The sequence below is a fragment of the Balaenoptera physalus genome (genome assembly GCF_965194825.1).
Source record: "Balaenoptera physalus genome assembly, chromosome: 16".
Lineage (NCBI taxonomy): Eukaryota > Metazoa > Chordata > Mammalia > Artiodactyla > Balaenopteridae > Balaenoptera > Balaenoptera physalus.
In genome coordinates this window covers 14,275,675-14,292,327 of record NC_138898.1, presented here as the reverse complement: position 1 = coordinate 14,292,327, position 16,653 = coordinate 14,275,675, and the positions used below count along the sequence as shown (strand labels likewise).

General features: G+C 45.2%; 1 protein-coding gene across 8 annotated transcripts in view; it reads right to left on the bottom strand.

Moving 5' to 3' along the window:
• SLC13A3 (solute carrier family 13 member 3) overlaps nt 1-16,653 on the bottom strand; it is a 95,006-nt gene that overhangs the window by 35,442 nt on the left and 42,911 nt on the right. For 7 of the 8 annotated variants that reach the window (XM_082431402.1, XM_082431400.1, XM_082431403.1 and 4 more), the window contains 3 exons: nt 12,313-12,578; nt 9,466-9,626; nt 498-564 (listed from right to left, as the gene is read on the bottom strand). In XM_082431402.1, the coding sequence (XP_082287528.1) occupies nt 498-564; nt 9,466-9,626; nt 12,313-12,548 (464 nt within the window). In that variant the 5' untranslated portion in view covers nt 12,549-12,578. The remainder of the gene's footprint in view (nt 1-497; nt 565-9,465; nt 9,627-12,312; nt 12,579-16,653) is intronic. The other variant, XM_082431405.1, reaches the window with a different exon arrangement.

The window sequence follows — 16,653 nt, the reverse complement described above, 5'->3', positions numbered from 1 at the left end:
TCCAAATCACAGAGCCGGTAAGCGGCAAAGCCAGGCTTCAAAGCCAGGTCTGCATGGTTCGAAGCACCCAGATCTTATCCACGCTGCCATATACAAAAGACACCAAAGACTAAACGTGCTGTCAATGTCAAGGTACTTCCTAAGTCACACAAGTGCGAAGGGTGTCTCAGGACATTTCTGTCTTTGGAGCCGCTTGGCCTGGTACACCCTCTCCTCCACGACTGTCGTGTGGCTTGTGCCTCCTGCTCTTCTGGTCCCTCCTTCCAGACCCTGCGCCTCAGCAGACCTTTAGGGATTTAATGTGCTCCCCTGTCCTTCCCACATTTGCTTTTTTCAAGGAGGCTGGAGCCAAAGCTATAAATGGTGGAAACTTGGGCATTAGGTCATTTGGAGAAAAATTGGGGGGTAGGCGGAGGATTGCTTGGAGCATTGAATTCTTGTTCATCATCTCCTTGGATCAAGCACTGGCTCCTCTGTGAATTTCACCAGGAACTCACTCTTCTGTGCCGGCAATAAATTGCATCTCCGTGGGCACAGTATGCAGGCCGTTTTTCCGCACAGCAGCTAGGAGGAAAGAACACGATGTCTTTAGTGTGATGTAGTAAATGGGACAGGAGTGTCCCATTCTTGTGCAGTCAATCAAGAGTGCTTCCTCAGGTCCTGGCCTATACTAGTCATTGCATCAAAAAAAAAAAAAAGATACTCAAAATTCCATCATCCTGTCCCACCCATCCCTTTTTGGAGAGGGCTTCAGGCCCGTGGGCAGGGAGTTAGCTGCAAGGCTGCTTGACAACCCATAACTCAAGCCTAGGCTAACCTGAGCTGTCATTGTCAAAGGGATGTTTGGGAAAGACCAGCTCTGAGTGGTAATGAATCAGCAATGGGATGGGTGACCCCAGTCTGCCATACATTCAAAAAGCATTTATTGAGCACCTACTGTGTACTATTGACTATGAGCTTGGGGTACACAGTGAATAATATAGGACAGTGTCCTTGCTCCCATGAAAGTTATATTCTAGAAAGGGAGACAGACAATAACCAAATAAAGAAAACTTCAAGTTGTGATGAAAGTGACAGAGGAAATGAAACTGGGCAATGTGATGGAAAGTGGCTGCAGTGTGGGGAGGAGGAGCATGTGGACTATTGTGATCAGGTCAACAGAGAAGACATATGAGCTGATGGCACTTGAGCTGAGACCTCAAGGATACAAAGGAGCCAATCATCTGAAGAGTTGTGGGAAGAGGGGTGGGGGCAACAGGAACAGCAAGTGCAAAGGCCCTGAGGTGAGAGTGTGTCTGGTGTGTTGGGAAGCAGGAAGGAGATCAGTGGGCCTGGAGAGGCATGAAGGAGGAGGAGAGGTGGGAGAAGTGGCAGGGGTGAGGTGGCAGGAAGTGGTGTGGATCACACAGAGGGCTTGGGGCTCACAGTAAGGACTTTAGCTTCTCCTCTGAGCCAGATGGGAGTGGAGCCAGGGGAGTGTTTGAGCATAGGAGAGTCAGGACAGGATCTGACTTCATTTTTAAAGAAGCCCTTGCTTGATAGGTCAGTCTCCCCACAGGAGCCTTGGAGTGTCGTGGAGACAACTGAAGGGATTAAAAGTTTCTGCAGCTGAAACCATCACCAAGAGCAAAAGAATCCATCCCAGGGCATTGGAAGTGTGACTGGTAGCTGAACACATGGGTTCAGGGTTCAAGTCCTAACTCCATCACTTGCTTTGCGACCTTAGATCAGTGTGGTTCCCACCTGGGGTCGATTCTGCCTCCAGGGGACATTGGACAATGTCTGGAGACATTTTTGGTTGTTGCAACTGGGATGGGGGGAGTTGGGGTGCTACTGGTATCTAGTGGTCAGAGGTCAGGGATGCTGCTAAACATCTTACAGGACATAAGTCAGCCCCCACACGAAAGAATTATCCTACCTAAAATGTCAAATAGTGCCAAAGTTAAGAAACTCTGGCTTAGATAAATCCCTTGATCTCCTTGAACATCTTTAATTCATAAAATGGAAGTAATAATTCCCCTAGGGTTATCAAGAGGATTAAAGAGTTGACTTATTTGCTATAGACAGAATGTTTTCAGCACCCCCCAAATTCATATGTTGAAACCTAATCCCCAATGTGATGGTATTAACAGGTGGAGTTTTGGGGAGGTGATTAGGTCATAAGGGAGGAGCCCTCATGAATGGGATTAGTGCCCTTATAAAAGAGACCCCACAGAGCTCCCTTGCCTTTTCCACCATGTGAGGACACAGTGAGAAGACGGCTGTCTACAAACCAGAAAAAGGCCCTCAACAGACACCGGATCTGCTGGCGCCTTGATCTTGCACTTCGCAGCCTCCAGAACTGGGAGAAATAAATACCCAGTCTCTGGTATTTTTGTCATAGCAACCTGAACAACTAAAACGTCATTCAAAGTAGGGATTAGCAAACTTCTTCTGTAAAAGGCCAGTAGTAAATATGAAAAGCCATATGATCTCTGTTGTAACCACTCAAATCTGCCATGATATCATGAAAGCAGCCATAGACAATACAGAAATGAGTAAGTGTGACTAAACATTTACTTTTGGATACTGAAACTGAATTTCATATAATCTTCACATGTCACAAAATATTCTTCTTCTTTTGATTTATCCAACCATTTAAAAACATAAAAACTATGCTTAGCTCACAGGCTGCATGAAAAACAGGCAGCAGGCTAGATTTGGTGGGCCCAAGTTTGCCAGCCTCTGATTTTAAAAATTTAACAGGAATCTGAGCACTAGTGGGGATTTAGAAAATGTGGGTTACTATTAAGAAAGAATATAAGAGTGGTCCCTGAAGTCTGGAACTGGTCTGACCCAGATACGACACATCATTCTCTTGTTGGACCTAAATAATCTTACACATCACCGACTTCAGACAAAGTCACTCTGAGACTGATAAAATAAGCCAGAGCAAGGACACCTCCTAATCTCGTTTAAGTGCAAAGCCACTTGCCACCCATAAAATATCAAGCTTCCACTTCTCTTGCTAAATAAATGGTTACTTCTTGCCTAATCACAGAATTGTCCCCAGTCTCTGACAGCACCCAATCTAGAGCAAACCCTGCTTCCTTAGCCCCCATTCCCAGCCCAAATGACCCAACCAAAGCCCAAATCCTATGAGAGGTGCTTTCTAGCACCCTGTGAGTTGACTGTAGTTGCCCGTGGTGTGTGCTCTCCCTCACTGCAGCAACGATGACAAATTCAACCTGTTTAACTACAGATGTATTCCTGGGGGGCTTTGGCCACGTGGACTGGGCGGAAGGGTCTAGACTCCAGCCTCAGTTCTTTCCCTGTCTCACCAGGGGGCTTGGGGAAGTCCCTGCCCTTCTCCACTCTGGGCTGTTCTTTTCCTGCTGGTACCACGAGGGAGCAGGATTCCATGGTGGTTGACTGGGTCCTTTTTACTGTGCCTGAGGCTGGTGACCACCAGCAGGGGTCTGAAGGCTAAATTCAGATCAGCTCACCCTGGGCCACGGGGACAAGGGCTTCAGGGCTCCCGTGATGGGAACACATGTCCACATGCAACACACGAGGCCGGAGGCCGGGGCACTGAAGCAGGAAGTGAAGGGCTGTTAATAGGACACTGATGCTGGTGGGCAAAGTCGCTCCCCAGGGGATGGCCAGACAGGAAGAACCCTGACCCAGTGACTCCCTACCCCCCACCCGTCTCTAGCTCTCTCTGTACCCTTCTCACCCGGGTTGGGAATGGCTGTCACGCAGCATCAGATGTCCGCAGAGCTCACCAGCATCTCGGGTATAACGATAGGCCACCTTCCTCAGCCCTGGATGAACATTAGAATTTGCTGAGAATGCCCAGGTCCCACCCTGGAGGTTCTGGTTTAGAGGCTCTGGGGACTCAGTATTTTTAAAAGCTCTGTAGGTCATTCTTTTGGGCAGGCAGGGTTGAGAAGACTCCCCTGAAGTTAGAGATGGGGAACTGAAGCCTCCAGTGGCTGCCCATGACCTTAGAGGGGGTGAGTGCTCTCCAGTTTGCCACAGTCCTCACCTGGCCGCTTTTCTCAGCCATGGAAGCTGGTTGCTGCCAGCATCGGAGTAGGAGAGCCCTGATACAAAACTGTACGTGCTACAGACGAGGCAGAGGAAGCTATTCATACACACACGGCTATGAACAGTAATTATCTGTAGCAATTAAAATTAGGAAGGAGGGAGTTTCACTTTTTCTTTATGCAAATTAGTAATGTGAAAAAATTTGATACCAAGCATTATTTTTTTCTAATGATGATGATAAAACCAATGAAGATGAAGTTGAAAAAAACTTGGAAAACCAAGGTGCTACTCAGCCCCTAGCAGCTCAGCTACTCTTATCCATTTATCCCGGGTCATCCCTGTACTTCCTGTGACCACGGTGACCCAAGTGACCACACGAAAACAGGCCAAAGTCTCCAAAGGTTCTGACTTCCCTGGGTCCAGAAATCGCAGGCTGGTTAGGAGCTTGGTGCTTATGTAAGATCTTATTCAAATAATAACAATCCCTGAGTTTATATCGGGTGGGGGAACTGAGAACTTTCACATTTGTAATCTTACAGCAGCCTCAGAACAGACTGAGAGAGCTGGGCAGGGGTTGTTTACCTTCCTCTTTACACCTCGGGAAACTGAGGCCCGGAGACATGGGGGAAGGGTGGGATCAAGATGACCCACTGGGTTAATGGCAGAGTCGGGCTTGTTCCCAGGACTACTGATTCCCCACCCCTTGAATCTCACCCACCTCCAAAGGCACCCACCTGGCTCTGACCTGGAACAGCTAACTCTAATCGAACCTCCCCGGTATGACTGAAATGTTCTTGAAGTCTGGCACACAGAAGGCTCTCAGGAAAGAGTTCTTGTATCAGATTAGGTAAACAGCACCCCAGGGAAAGTCAAAGGTCCCCAGGATGGGCAGTTTTACATCCATTAATTTACTTAGTTCTCACAACTACCTGGGTGGTTAAGGATTAATATCCCCACTTTATATATGAGGAAACAGGCATAGAACTGTTCAGTAACTGGTTTGTTTATTTATTTATTTCACACACTTATTGATTATCTACTACGTGCCAAACAGTGTTCTAGGTGAACAATACTATAGTTCACAGCAATGAGAAAGATTGACACAAGCTCCCATGGAACCTGGAGTCCAAGGAGGAGACGGGTAGTAAACAAATCCTTCTCAATAGGAAACTTCAACCTGAATCAAGGTGTAGGGTCTTATTACCCACTCTTTCCAATTCCTGGAACTCTTATACTGGTTTTTATGTAATAGCAATTGCATAACTGCCACGTATTAACCATGTCTATGTGCCAGGCTCTCATTTCTCATGTAAGCCTCACAACGATATGTACGAAATGGGTGGTTTTGTCCTCATTTTATAGATGAGAGAAGAGCCTCAGGAAGAGGTCCCTTCTCCCAGTCTCATGAACGAAGAGGGAAGAGGAGGGCAATGCTTAACTCAGCTTACAAGATTGCTTTTGGAATGATAGCATCTTGGGCATTCCTAAAGGAAAGGCATGGGTGGCAACCTAGCCTTCTTTGGGCAGAAAAAAGGAGGGGGAAGAGTGGTAGAGTTTAGATTCAAAAGCCAAGTGGGCCCCTTACTGGCTGAGGGACTTTGCGCAAATACTTCACCAGTCTGTGCATCAGTTTCCTCCTCTGTAAAATGGGCATGATGATAGGGCCACCCTTGCAGGGCTGAAGTGGAGGATCTAATGAGAACATGCATGTAGAAGGAGAAGCCACCACCCATGTGGCCCTGGTCCCCCAGGCAGTGCAAGGAGCAGAGTGTGTAAAAGAACTGAAGAGAAGGAGCAGGGTTGCCCTCCAAGGCTGAGGATCCCCAGGGTCTTGTCCAGTGAGCCCTGCCCTGCCCCAGGCTCTATCTTGTTCTGGCTTGTAAGCACAGATTCCAGATTCAGACAAAGCTCAGCAACTAACTCACCATGTTGCTTTGGGCAAAACATTTTGCCTCTCTGACCCTCAGTCTCTTCATCTGTAAAATGGGTGTCATCTACTTCATAGTACTGTTATGAAGATTAAATGAGCTAATGGGTATGAAAAATTTAGCACAGTATCTGGCATAGGGTGGGTCTTCAGGAAATGGTAGCTCACATCACCCTTATAGTTGTTGCTCTGGGTGTCCCTCAGGGACTTAAAGCTCCAGGAGCCTCCTCGCCCCTATCCTGGACCATAAACAGAGTCTCCACTCCCTCCACTCCTGTCCTTACCTCCTGCCACCAGGACAGAGCACAGAAACTGTATGAAAGAGAACATCTCTCTTTGCACTGGAATTACCCGTTTTAGGTCTTGGGGCTGATCATTAACTAATCCCCGCTCTCTGATCCCACCGCCTATGAAAGCAGGGGTCTGCCCCAGCCTCCCAGGGTCTCCTGCCTCCTGACATCCTGCAGCATAAGGGAAAAGACTCTGGATTTCGCCTATGCACCTGATGCTGTGTGTGACCTTGGGCAAGTCCCTTCCCCTTCCCGAGTCTCAGGTTTTTCATCTTCTTTCATATGATGAGGGAATTGGTTTTCACACTTTTTTTTTTTTTTGGCCACTAAACTCTTAGAAAAAACTCTTCTATGGGAGGCAGAACAACAGAGGTTAAGAGTACAGGTGCTAAAGTCAACCAACCTGGATTCAAAACACCAGAGCTGCTGTTTTGGAATCACGTGACCTTGGGGACTACTTTAACCACTTTTTAAATTCTTCCTCCATTTCCATTGCTCTAAATGAGGTCAAAGCTAGCTCCACGTCTTTCAGATGTAAGGCCCTTAGATGAGACCTTGCATAGAAGTAAGTGCTCAATAAACATTGGTGATTGTTACTTGGAAGCTCAGGGTATAAAGTAGGTAAAGTGGGGGCAGCTGGGTTGAAATGAGAGAGCAGAGTTAACTGCTTGCTGCCACCCCAAGGTGACTATGAGGTATTCTCTTGGAGCCCCAAGACTCAGGGGAAACAGTTTGAAAACTGACAAAGCCAATACTAGGCTTCTACTAAGGAATACTAGGGATCTGCAGACTATGGTCCACAGGTTGAATCTGGCCTGCTGCCTGCCAGCTGTGGTTTTCACATTTTTAAGTGGATGGCTAAAATCAGTAGAAGAATAATACCTTGTGATGTAAAAATTATACAAAATTTTAATTTCAGCACCCACAAGTAAAATTTCATTGGAACACAGCCACGCCCACTCATTTACATATTGTCTATGGATGCTTTCTCCCTGCAAGGGCAGAGTTTGAGTAGTTGTGACCAAGTGGCCAGCAAAACATATTTTACTGTCTTGTCATTTACAGAAAAAGTTTGCCAACCTCTGCTATAGAACATCTCTTCCCTTCCATGTGGAAGACTTTGACCTTGCATAGATCCCGGCTCTACTATTTTACCAAAACTGTGACTGATTCTTCACCTCTCTAAACCTCGCCTGTAAAGTACTTATAATCATTTCTAGCTTTCAGGGCTGTCACGGTAATAAAATAATCAAGATCCTTTACTGCATGATGGGGAAATACCCATACCACAGTAAGGAGATTAACATAGATGGCACATGGATCAATATTTAGATTTTTAACAGATATATATTTATTTTCATGCATATTCGAAAAAATATAACTAGCACACAAAGCCCATGGTTTCGTGGGAAATGCTGTGTTCACTGGAGTAAATGATCCAAAGCTACTGGAGCAGATCTACGATCCCCTCTCTCAACACACACCTTCCATCGTTGGGTCCTAGGTAGCATCTGTCATCGGCACCATCCTATTCACATCCCAACCAGCAGGAGTAGGAAGCAGGAAGGGCAGCACCCAGAAGCTGCACACACCATTCCCACTCATACCCCATTAGCTAATCTTGGTCACATGACCACATCTAATCACAAGGGAAGCTGAGACATTCAGTCTTTTCTCTGCACAAGCATGTGCCCAGGTGGGGGTTCTATTACTAAAAGAACAAAGGGAGAATTAATACTGCAATCTCTGCCCACATATATACCAATTTAAAACTTCCTTTTAAAATACATGTGTGTAAAGAAAGACGTTTTAATGCAGATGGATGTGGCAGCCATTTTGCAACCATGAGGGAAAGACCAGGGGAATCACAGAGATGCCAGTGAACAGCCCTGACATCCTTGTGCCTCTGAAATGACCCTGGAACTGCCCTTCTCTGACTTTTTGACATTTGAGGAAAATAAACCCTTGTTCTTTAAATCACTGGCAGACAGGCATCCTTTTACCTGCAGCCAAAAGAATTCTCACTGACGCAGCTGATTTCATGGGGAGGAGAGTGGGCTCTGCAGCCAGACTGCCTGGGTGCAAAGTTGGGCTCTACCATTTGCTCGCTGTGTGACTTGGAGAAGTCAGTTCCCCTCTCTGAGCTCTCATTTAGTCATTTAAAAACATGGCAGCTACTTGTGTTTTGTTTTCTTTAGAACACAATTTCAGAGATTTAAGTGAATCCAATCCCTCAGTTCATGGCACAATCTCACTATCTGTTGCACAAGGCCACTCTTTTTGTTTTATTTATTAATTTGGTCCCTTTTATCCCCATTTCCCAATCCCATCCTTCCCAGAGCAACCACTGGGATGCATTTAATGTGTAGCTTTTCCTTTGTTTATGTTTTTGCAAACGTTTTGTCTTTTGTGAGTATTTTTAATTTATATAACGATATTGTGTTCTATATCTCCTTCTGGCTTTTCCAATCACAACTAGGTTTTATGAGATTTATTTATATAACTATATGTCCCTCTAATTCTTTGTTCCTAAAAGCAGCATAGTGCTCAGTGACGTGCACCCACCACACTCAATCTCCTCCTTTACTGGTGATGGTGGCCATACCACAACCTTAACCCTAACCCGAACCCGAACCCTAACCAGCATACCACAGGGAATGCTGCACTAAACGTGGTCACACGTGTCTCCTCATGAACCAGTGTCAGAATGCCTTTAGTACTTGCATTCAGGGCCAAACCTCTGGGTTCCAGGGTATACGCACACTTAATTTGATTAAATATTTGCAGACTGCCCTTAGGAAAGGCTGACTGTCCACACTGTCTAGCAGTGCACAGAGTTCCAATGGCTCCCATTCCTGCCAACACTGGGCACTATCCAGCTTTCTTATTTTTGCCAATCTCATTGAAATAAATCCCATCATTGTTTCAAGTTGCATAGTACCTACTTCATGAGGCTGTTTTGAGAGGCCAAGGAGTTAATGTACGTAAAGTGTTTAACTCATTGCTTAGTACATAGTAAATGCTCAATAAATGCAAATTTTTAAAAAAGGTACCATGGTTTGACTTAGTGAATTCTCAGTTATTATTGTTATTAAACTTGGCACATAGTAGGTGCTCAGTAAGTGCATCCCCTTGGCCTTCCCCAACACCCTCTGGATGTCCCCACTCCCACTCGTCCACCTTGGTGGAGTTGCTCCCAGTCCCTTCCCACAGACTCACCTGCTTTCTCTTCACTCTCCCAGCTGAGGTCTTTACGAACCTCCTGGCCAAAGAGACTCTTCAGGATGGCGCTGGCGATGGGCAGCATCATGGCCGTGGAGGCCGTGTTGCTCAGCCACATGGACAGAAAGGAGGTGGTCACCATCATCCCTAGGATGAGCCTGGGAACAGAGGGAGTTAGAGGCAGATCTAGAACTGGGGCCTCTGGTTTGTATCCCACTTGTTTACACATGGAAAGTTAAGGCCCAGAGAGGACAAGCTAGTGACCAAGTAGAAACCAAATCCATTCACCACGCTTATTCTAGATCTAAGGAAACTGACTCAGTGTATGTAAGTGAACTGACCTCAGGTGCCCAAGGTAAAATAGTTCTAAAGACACACCAACCCTGAAATTTTCTCTCCTTTGCCCACAAATCCTGGATAGCTCCCACTGCAGAATAAAGGTGTCTTGGTTTGGCACCACGACTCTCCACTGTTTCACCCTAAGTTGCCTTCCCAGCCTCCTTTCCCCCTTCCCTTCCCACTCCTCCCAGGCACCTCTGCTCAGGCTCTGCTGAGTTTCTCGCCAGCTCCCAAACACACCTTGATGTCCTGCCATTGCTTGGTCCCTCCCACCAACAGGAATCTAAGTTTAGTGATTTGTTTTTCTTTACATTGAACTCTTAATCCACCTGGAATTTATTTAGTTGTATAGAACAAAGTCGGATCTAAGTAGAATTTTTTCCTAAAGAATACACAAATTATTCCAACACCCACCACTTCTTGAATCCTTCCCTTTCCCACGGATTTAGATTTCTTCCAGATTATTTATTCTGTGTTTTAAAAATCTATTTCTGAACTAGTGTCATACTGTTTTCATTGTTGTAACTTTAAAACATGTTTGACAGCAGCCTCATCCATTCTTCAAGGCCAAATGTAACCTCCTCCAAGAAGTCACCCTATATCTCTCATGTGGGCTCATATTGCACCATGTGTCCCTTAGGTATTAAATTCTGCTTTGTGTTGGGATCAGTTCTATAGATGGAGTCTCTCCCATAGGACTGACAGTTCCTCCATGAAGAAACAGCTACAGAGCCTAGCAGAATGCCTGGCCCAGAGCAGACGCTAGAAAATCATGAGTTATTCAGAACCTCCTTCTCCCTCATCGCCACCCCCATCCCCACCAAAAAAAGAGCTCTCAAACCTATCCATTCAGTCCATCTCCACTGCCACCACCCTAGTCCAAGGTGGCACTATCTCTTGTCTGGATCCCCAGAACAGTCTCTTACCTGGGCTGCATCCAGCTTCTCACCTTCATCTGATCCCCACATGGCAGCCAAGAGGAATTTTTTTAAAAATGCAAATCTGGTCATGTCACTCCCCAGCTTAGAATTTTTTAAAGCAGAGATTGATAACCAGGGGGGCCATGGATATAATTCAGAATGGACATGATAGGGGAAAATACACCTCTATTTTACTAACATCTAATAGAAATTAAATATTTCCTTCAGTGATAAACATAGGCAAAAAAGTTCAGTATTATTAGAAGGGGAGGACTTACCTGGTAGTGCAGTGGTTAAGAATCCACCTGCCAATGCAGGAGACACGGGTTCGAGCCCTGGTCCAGGAAGATCCCACATGTCGCAGAGCAACTAAGCCCGTGCGCCACAACTACTGAGCCTGTACTCTAGAGCCCGCAAGCCACAACTACTGAGCCCGCATGCCACAACTACTGAAGCCCGCGTGCCTAGAGCCTGTGCTCCACAACAAGAGAAGCCACCACAGTGAGAAGCCCGCGCACCACAACGAAGAGTAACCCCCGCTCGCCACAACTAGAGAAAGCCCGCGTGCAGTAACAAAGACCCAATGCAGCCAAAAATAAATAAATTAGTTAATTAATTTTAAAAATTTTGTCTCTATTAGAAGGGGAGTTGTTACCAATAAAGGTCACAGACACTTCCATATCACATTATAATAGTTGAGACATTTTGGAATATCACTGACACTCAGAACTGCCTCAAAAGTACAGCTATGAGGTTGTTACTAGATCTCATCATTTATTGTGTTAATAAAGAAGTACATATAGTATTCTATCACAAATTTGTGTGGTTTAAAAAAATTGTTTGGATAAGTGCATTTTGCTGTAATTGTTGTGGTTGTTGTTTTAAATCCTATGTGTTGTGCTTTATGCATTTAAAAACATTACTGGGAAGGAATCCTTAAGATTCAACAAATTGCAAAAAAAAAAAAAAGATTAAAAGAACAACAATGACCTTATTTTAAAGGCCATTCAATCATCTTAAAATAAAAGTTGGAATCCTAGCTAGGGGGCCCGAGGCCCTTAGGAATGGACCCTCCCTCCCTGTCTCTCCAAGGCCATCTTTCCATCCACTCCCCACCCACCATGTCACTGTGGCTGGTAAGTAGAAAACCAGGATGATAAGAGCCAGCATTTACTGTGCAGGTCCAAGCTACTGTATCATCATTTTACAGGCAAAGAGAGGCTAAGTCACCTCCCAGAGCAGGAACGGTGGGATTCAGCCCCAAGTAGTCCTGAGTCAAACTGCTAATATGGCCCCCTCTAAAACTACTGGACAGGAATCCCTGGGGGTGAGGTCTGGGAATCAGCATTTCAACTGATTCCCATGTGATTCTTACGTACTTTGGAGAACTGCCCAAGGGCCTAGCACTGTGTCTGGCACACAGAGGGGCTCACTAAGTATTTGAGAAACGAATAAACAAGTGGATGGTGGGACATGATGAGTTTGTTGCCCTGGATGACCAGAGCAGGAAGAGTGGGTTTGGGCTCCAAGAGATGTGGTCCCTCTGCCTCGCCACCTCTGGGCTGGACCCATTACCTGGCCTTACCTGGCCGGCTGGACCCCAGTGAGCATCAGGACCTTGAGGGCAATTCTCCGGTGCAGGTTCCACTCCTCGATGGCGCTGGCCATGATCAGACCGCTGAGGAAGAGGAAGTTGGTGTCCAGGAAGTACTGGGCGCAGACCTTGTTGGAGGGCAGGATGCCCAAGAAGGGGAAGAGGATGATGGGCAGCAAGGCCGTCACCGAGAGGGGCAGGGCCTCTGTGCACCAGTACACCGCCATGAGCAGGATGACGAACAGGCAGCGACCTTCCTGCAGGGGGGAGATGCAGGCCCAGGAGGGTCAGCAGAGCTTGGGGTGGCAGAGGGAGAAGAGGTCCTGGAGCAGGGCCCATCAGGGCCCATTCCTCGGGGAGGCAGTGGAGAGGGTAAGTGCCCAAGGCTCAGACTTTGAGCCGGTGGTGTCACCTATCTGGGCCTCATTTTGCTCAACTATAAAATGGGGAAGCTATATCTGTCCATTTTATAGGATTGTTTGATGATAAAATGAAATACCCCATTGTCTTAGAAGTAGACCCTGAGATGGGCATGAGAGGGAAAAGTAGTTTGCTCGACAGGGAATCTCAGAAAGTTCTGGAAGGGCAGTGAGGAAGTGAAACAGAGAAGGACGCCAAGACAGTGTATTAACAAGAAGGTTACTACGGAGGGCAGCTGGGGCTCAATCTTGATGGGGACCCCAGAAGACAGTGTAGATCATGCCTCAGAGTAGTCCCCCTGGGAGGCAAGGAAGCTGGCTCTTTATCTGCCAGCTCTTGGTCATCACTGGTTGAGGGCTGCTCATGGGAACGTTAACTCTCCAGCACTTCGACCTGCCCTGTGCAGCAGCCAGATAACAAGTTCATGCAGAGCATCCAGGGTTCTGCAAGAAGCTATTGGCATGTGCAGAATGGTAACCGCCAACAGGGATGTGGACAGAGCACCAGTAGCAACTGCCGCATCCATACACGGCATTTAGCACAATGTCCAACACTTGGTACCCACTCTATAAACAGTAATAATAATCACTGATATTTATTGGGCTAGTAGGTACCAGCTATTGTTTATTCCTCACAAAATCCCAGTGAAGTACGTATAATTATTATGACCATTTGGTGGGTTGGGAAACTGAGATTCCAGGAGGTCAGTAGCAAGGCAATGGGTGTGCAAACAAGACAATCTGCCTCCAGAGCCAACTCTCTTAACCAAGTACCCCACAGCTGTTATCAGCTGTATGCTAGAATCTATGCATTCAGGTTGACAATGCAATTTCAAAGATTCAAAACAAAACGGATCTGTGGTTGCCAAGGCTGGGGTTAGGATGTTTGTGTTTTGCGGTGGGGGGAGCTGCAAAGGAGCACAAAGGAAACTACTGGGGTGACAGAAATGTTCTAGACCTCGATTGGGGTGGTGGTTACATGGGTTTGTACATTTGTCAAAACCTGTGAAACTATTCACCTGCTGATGAAACAAGAGCGCAGTGATGGTAACGTCTTCTGATACATCAGTGTCCCACAGGATCCGTAATAAATAGTGTCTTGTTATTCCCATAGTCACTATTTAAATAAAACTGCCTACTGCCCTGACCTTGCTTTCTTATATTCTCTCAAGGCAATGATCTTGCATGTTCCAGTGAACACAGACTATTTCTTGGATTTGGTGCTGTCTGGTGCCATTTATTCTTCTTACTTCTTACTCATAGTAGGTTTTGTCGACTTTATTCAGTGTCCACAGCACACTGAACTGAATTCCATCCTAACAAGCACCATTCTAATAGAACATATCCTCAGCTACACAGGACAGGCATCAAGCTATGTGCAGACACTACGATTAGTTAATCCATCTAAAGGGGCAAGGTCCAATGGTCCAGGGAGACCAATGAGATGGCTTTGGCAATAATCCAAGCAACAGATACTGGCAGCTAGGGTCTGATGGGAGCACTGTAGGTAATGAGAAGTCGTCAAATTCTGGATCTATTTCTAAGATAGCTTTGCCAAGGATCTGTTATGATGTGCAAGGCAAAGAGAGAAGCCCAGGGTAATTCTAGTTGTTGGCCTCAATGGAAGAATGAGGTTGTCCCTTACTGAGAGAGGGAAGACTGTAAGACACATCTACATCCATTTCCAAACCTTGAAAACACATCCTGAGACTGCTTAACATGCCCAACATTGGAGAATTTCCATTTCCCAAGAGCCTTAGCTTTTGTACCAGTGTTTACATTCTCTCGTGCAATTTACAGACCTAGAAAACGTCTCTTACAGAGGGAATTATTGTGAAACAAATCCTCTTTTCCCATTTGTCTATTTTTTCTTTTGTTGCCTGGGCCTTTGGTGTCATATCCAAGAAATCACTGCCAAATCCAATGTCCTGAAGTTTTTGTCTTATGTTTTCTTCTTAGATTTTTATAGTTTTAGGTCTTATGTTTAGATCATGAGCACATTTTGAGTTCATTTTTGTATGTGATGTTAGATAAAGGTCTAACTTCATTCTTTTGCATATGAATATCCAGTTTTCCCAGAACAATTTGGTGAAAAGATTGTCCTTTCCCCATTGAATGGTCTTGGGACCCTCTCCAAAAATCATTTGACCATACACATGAGGGTTTATTTCTGGGCTTTCTATTCTGTTCCATTGGTTTATATCTGTCTTTTTGCCAGCACCACACTGTTCTGATTACTGCAGCTTTGTAGTAAGTTTTGAAATCAGGAAAACTTCTGAGTCCTCCCGCTTTGTTCTTTTTCAAGATTGTTTTGGCTATTTGGGGTCCCTTGAGATTCCACATGAATTGTAGGATGGGTTTTCTATTTCCACAAAAAAAACCATTGGGGTTTTGATAGGGATTGCACTGACTCTTTAGATCACTTTGGGTAGTATTGATATCTTAACAATATTAAGTTTTCCAACCCATGAACACAAGATATGTTTCCACTTACAGTCATCCCCTATTTCTGATGGTTCAACTTAACGATTTTTTAAACTTTATGATGGTGCAAAAGTGATATGCATTCAGTAGAATTTTGAAGTTTGATCTTTTTCCAGGCTAGCAATATGCAGTCTGATCCTCTCTCCTGATACTGGGCAGTGGCAGCGAGCCTCAGCTCCCAGCCAACCACACCATCATGAGGGTAAACAACCGATACACTTACAAGCATTCTGTACCCAGGCAACCATTCCGCTCTTCACTTTCAGTACAGCATTCAATAAATTATATGAGATATTCAACACTTTATTATAAAATAGGCTTTGTGCTAGATGATTTTTGCCCAACTGTAAGCTAATGTAAGTGAGCACATTTAAGGTAGGCTAGGCTAAACTATGATGTTGAGTAGGTTAGGTGTATCAAATGCATTTTTGACTTATGATATTTTCAATTTACAATATGTTTATTGGGATGTAACCGCATTGCAAGTTGAGGAAGACCTGTATTTATGTCTTTCATTTCTTTCAGCCATGTTTTGTAGTTTTCATTGTACATGTCTTTCACCTCCTTGGTTAATTCCTAGGTATTTTATCCCTTTTGATGCTATTGTAAATGAATTATTTTCTTAATTTCCTTTTTAGATTGTATAGAAATGCAACTGATTTTTGTGTGTTGACTTTGTATCCTGCTACTTTGCTGAATTCATTTATTAGTTCTCACAGTTTTGAGTTGTTGGGGTCAGGGAAGAATAATTGTAAAACAAATCAACACCGCTTGAAACGAATATTTTAAGAGGTCAGATTATTGGACACACACTTTAAAGATCGAAAGCAAAAGCAATAATATGGAATCAAATACCACGACTAAAAATTGCCTAAGTTTTGATTTCCTAACATCTTTTTGGTTCCTATACCAGGCAGATTCCTACATATCAGGGATGAGAGATCTTAGATAATCACAGATTTATAAGTATTTATAACTTCCAGCCCTTTGTCCAAGCAAAATTGTATATTGAATCACAATATAAAACAGACAAACCCTGAGAGTAAAATTTAGTTAAAAGGAGTTTTTCTGGGAGAAGTGGGAAGAGGAGCTCTCTACTAGGCCCCCTGTTCGCTCCCTCCCTCCCACCCACCCTGGCAAACCGAATACCTCCCTGATCCAGGAATTCAATGGAGGACAGTCAGACCATCGCCAAGCCCCCTGCTTTACGGATAGGAACACTGAGACCAGAGAGGCAACAGATAGGTGTCAGGCATGTTTCTAGAACCCCAAACTGGGGTTTCCCAGGCAGCTGAGATCCTGAGCTGCATCTGTTATAGAAAAGGACCTCTTTGTCTCAATGGGTGCTTGGAGCCAAAAGGCATCGTTCCAGGGTTCCACAGAGGCAAACAAAGGGGCAGACCCAACCCAGGTACTCCTAGTACAGCAA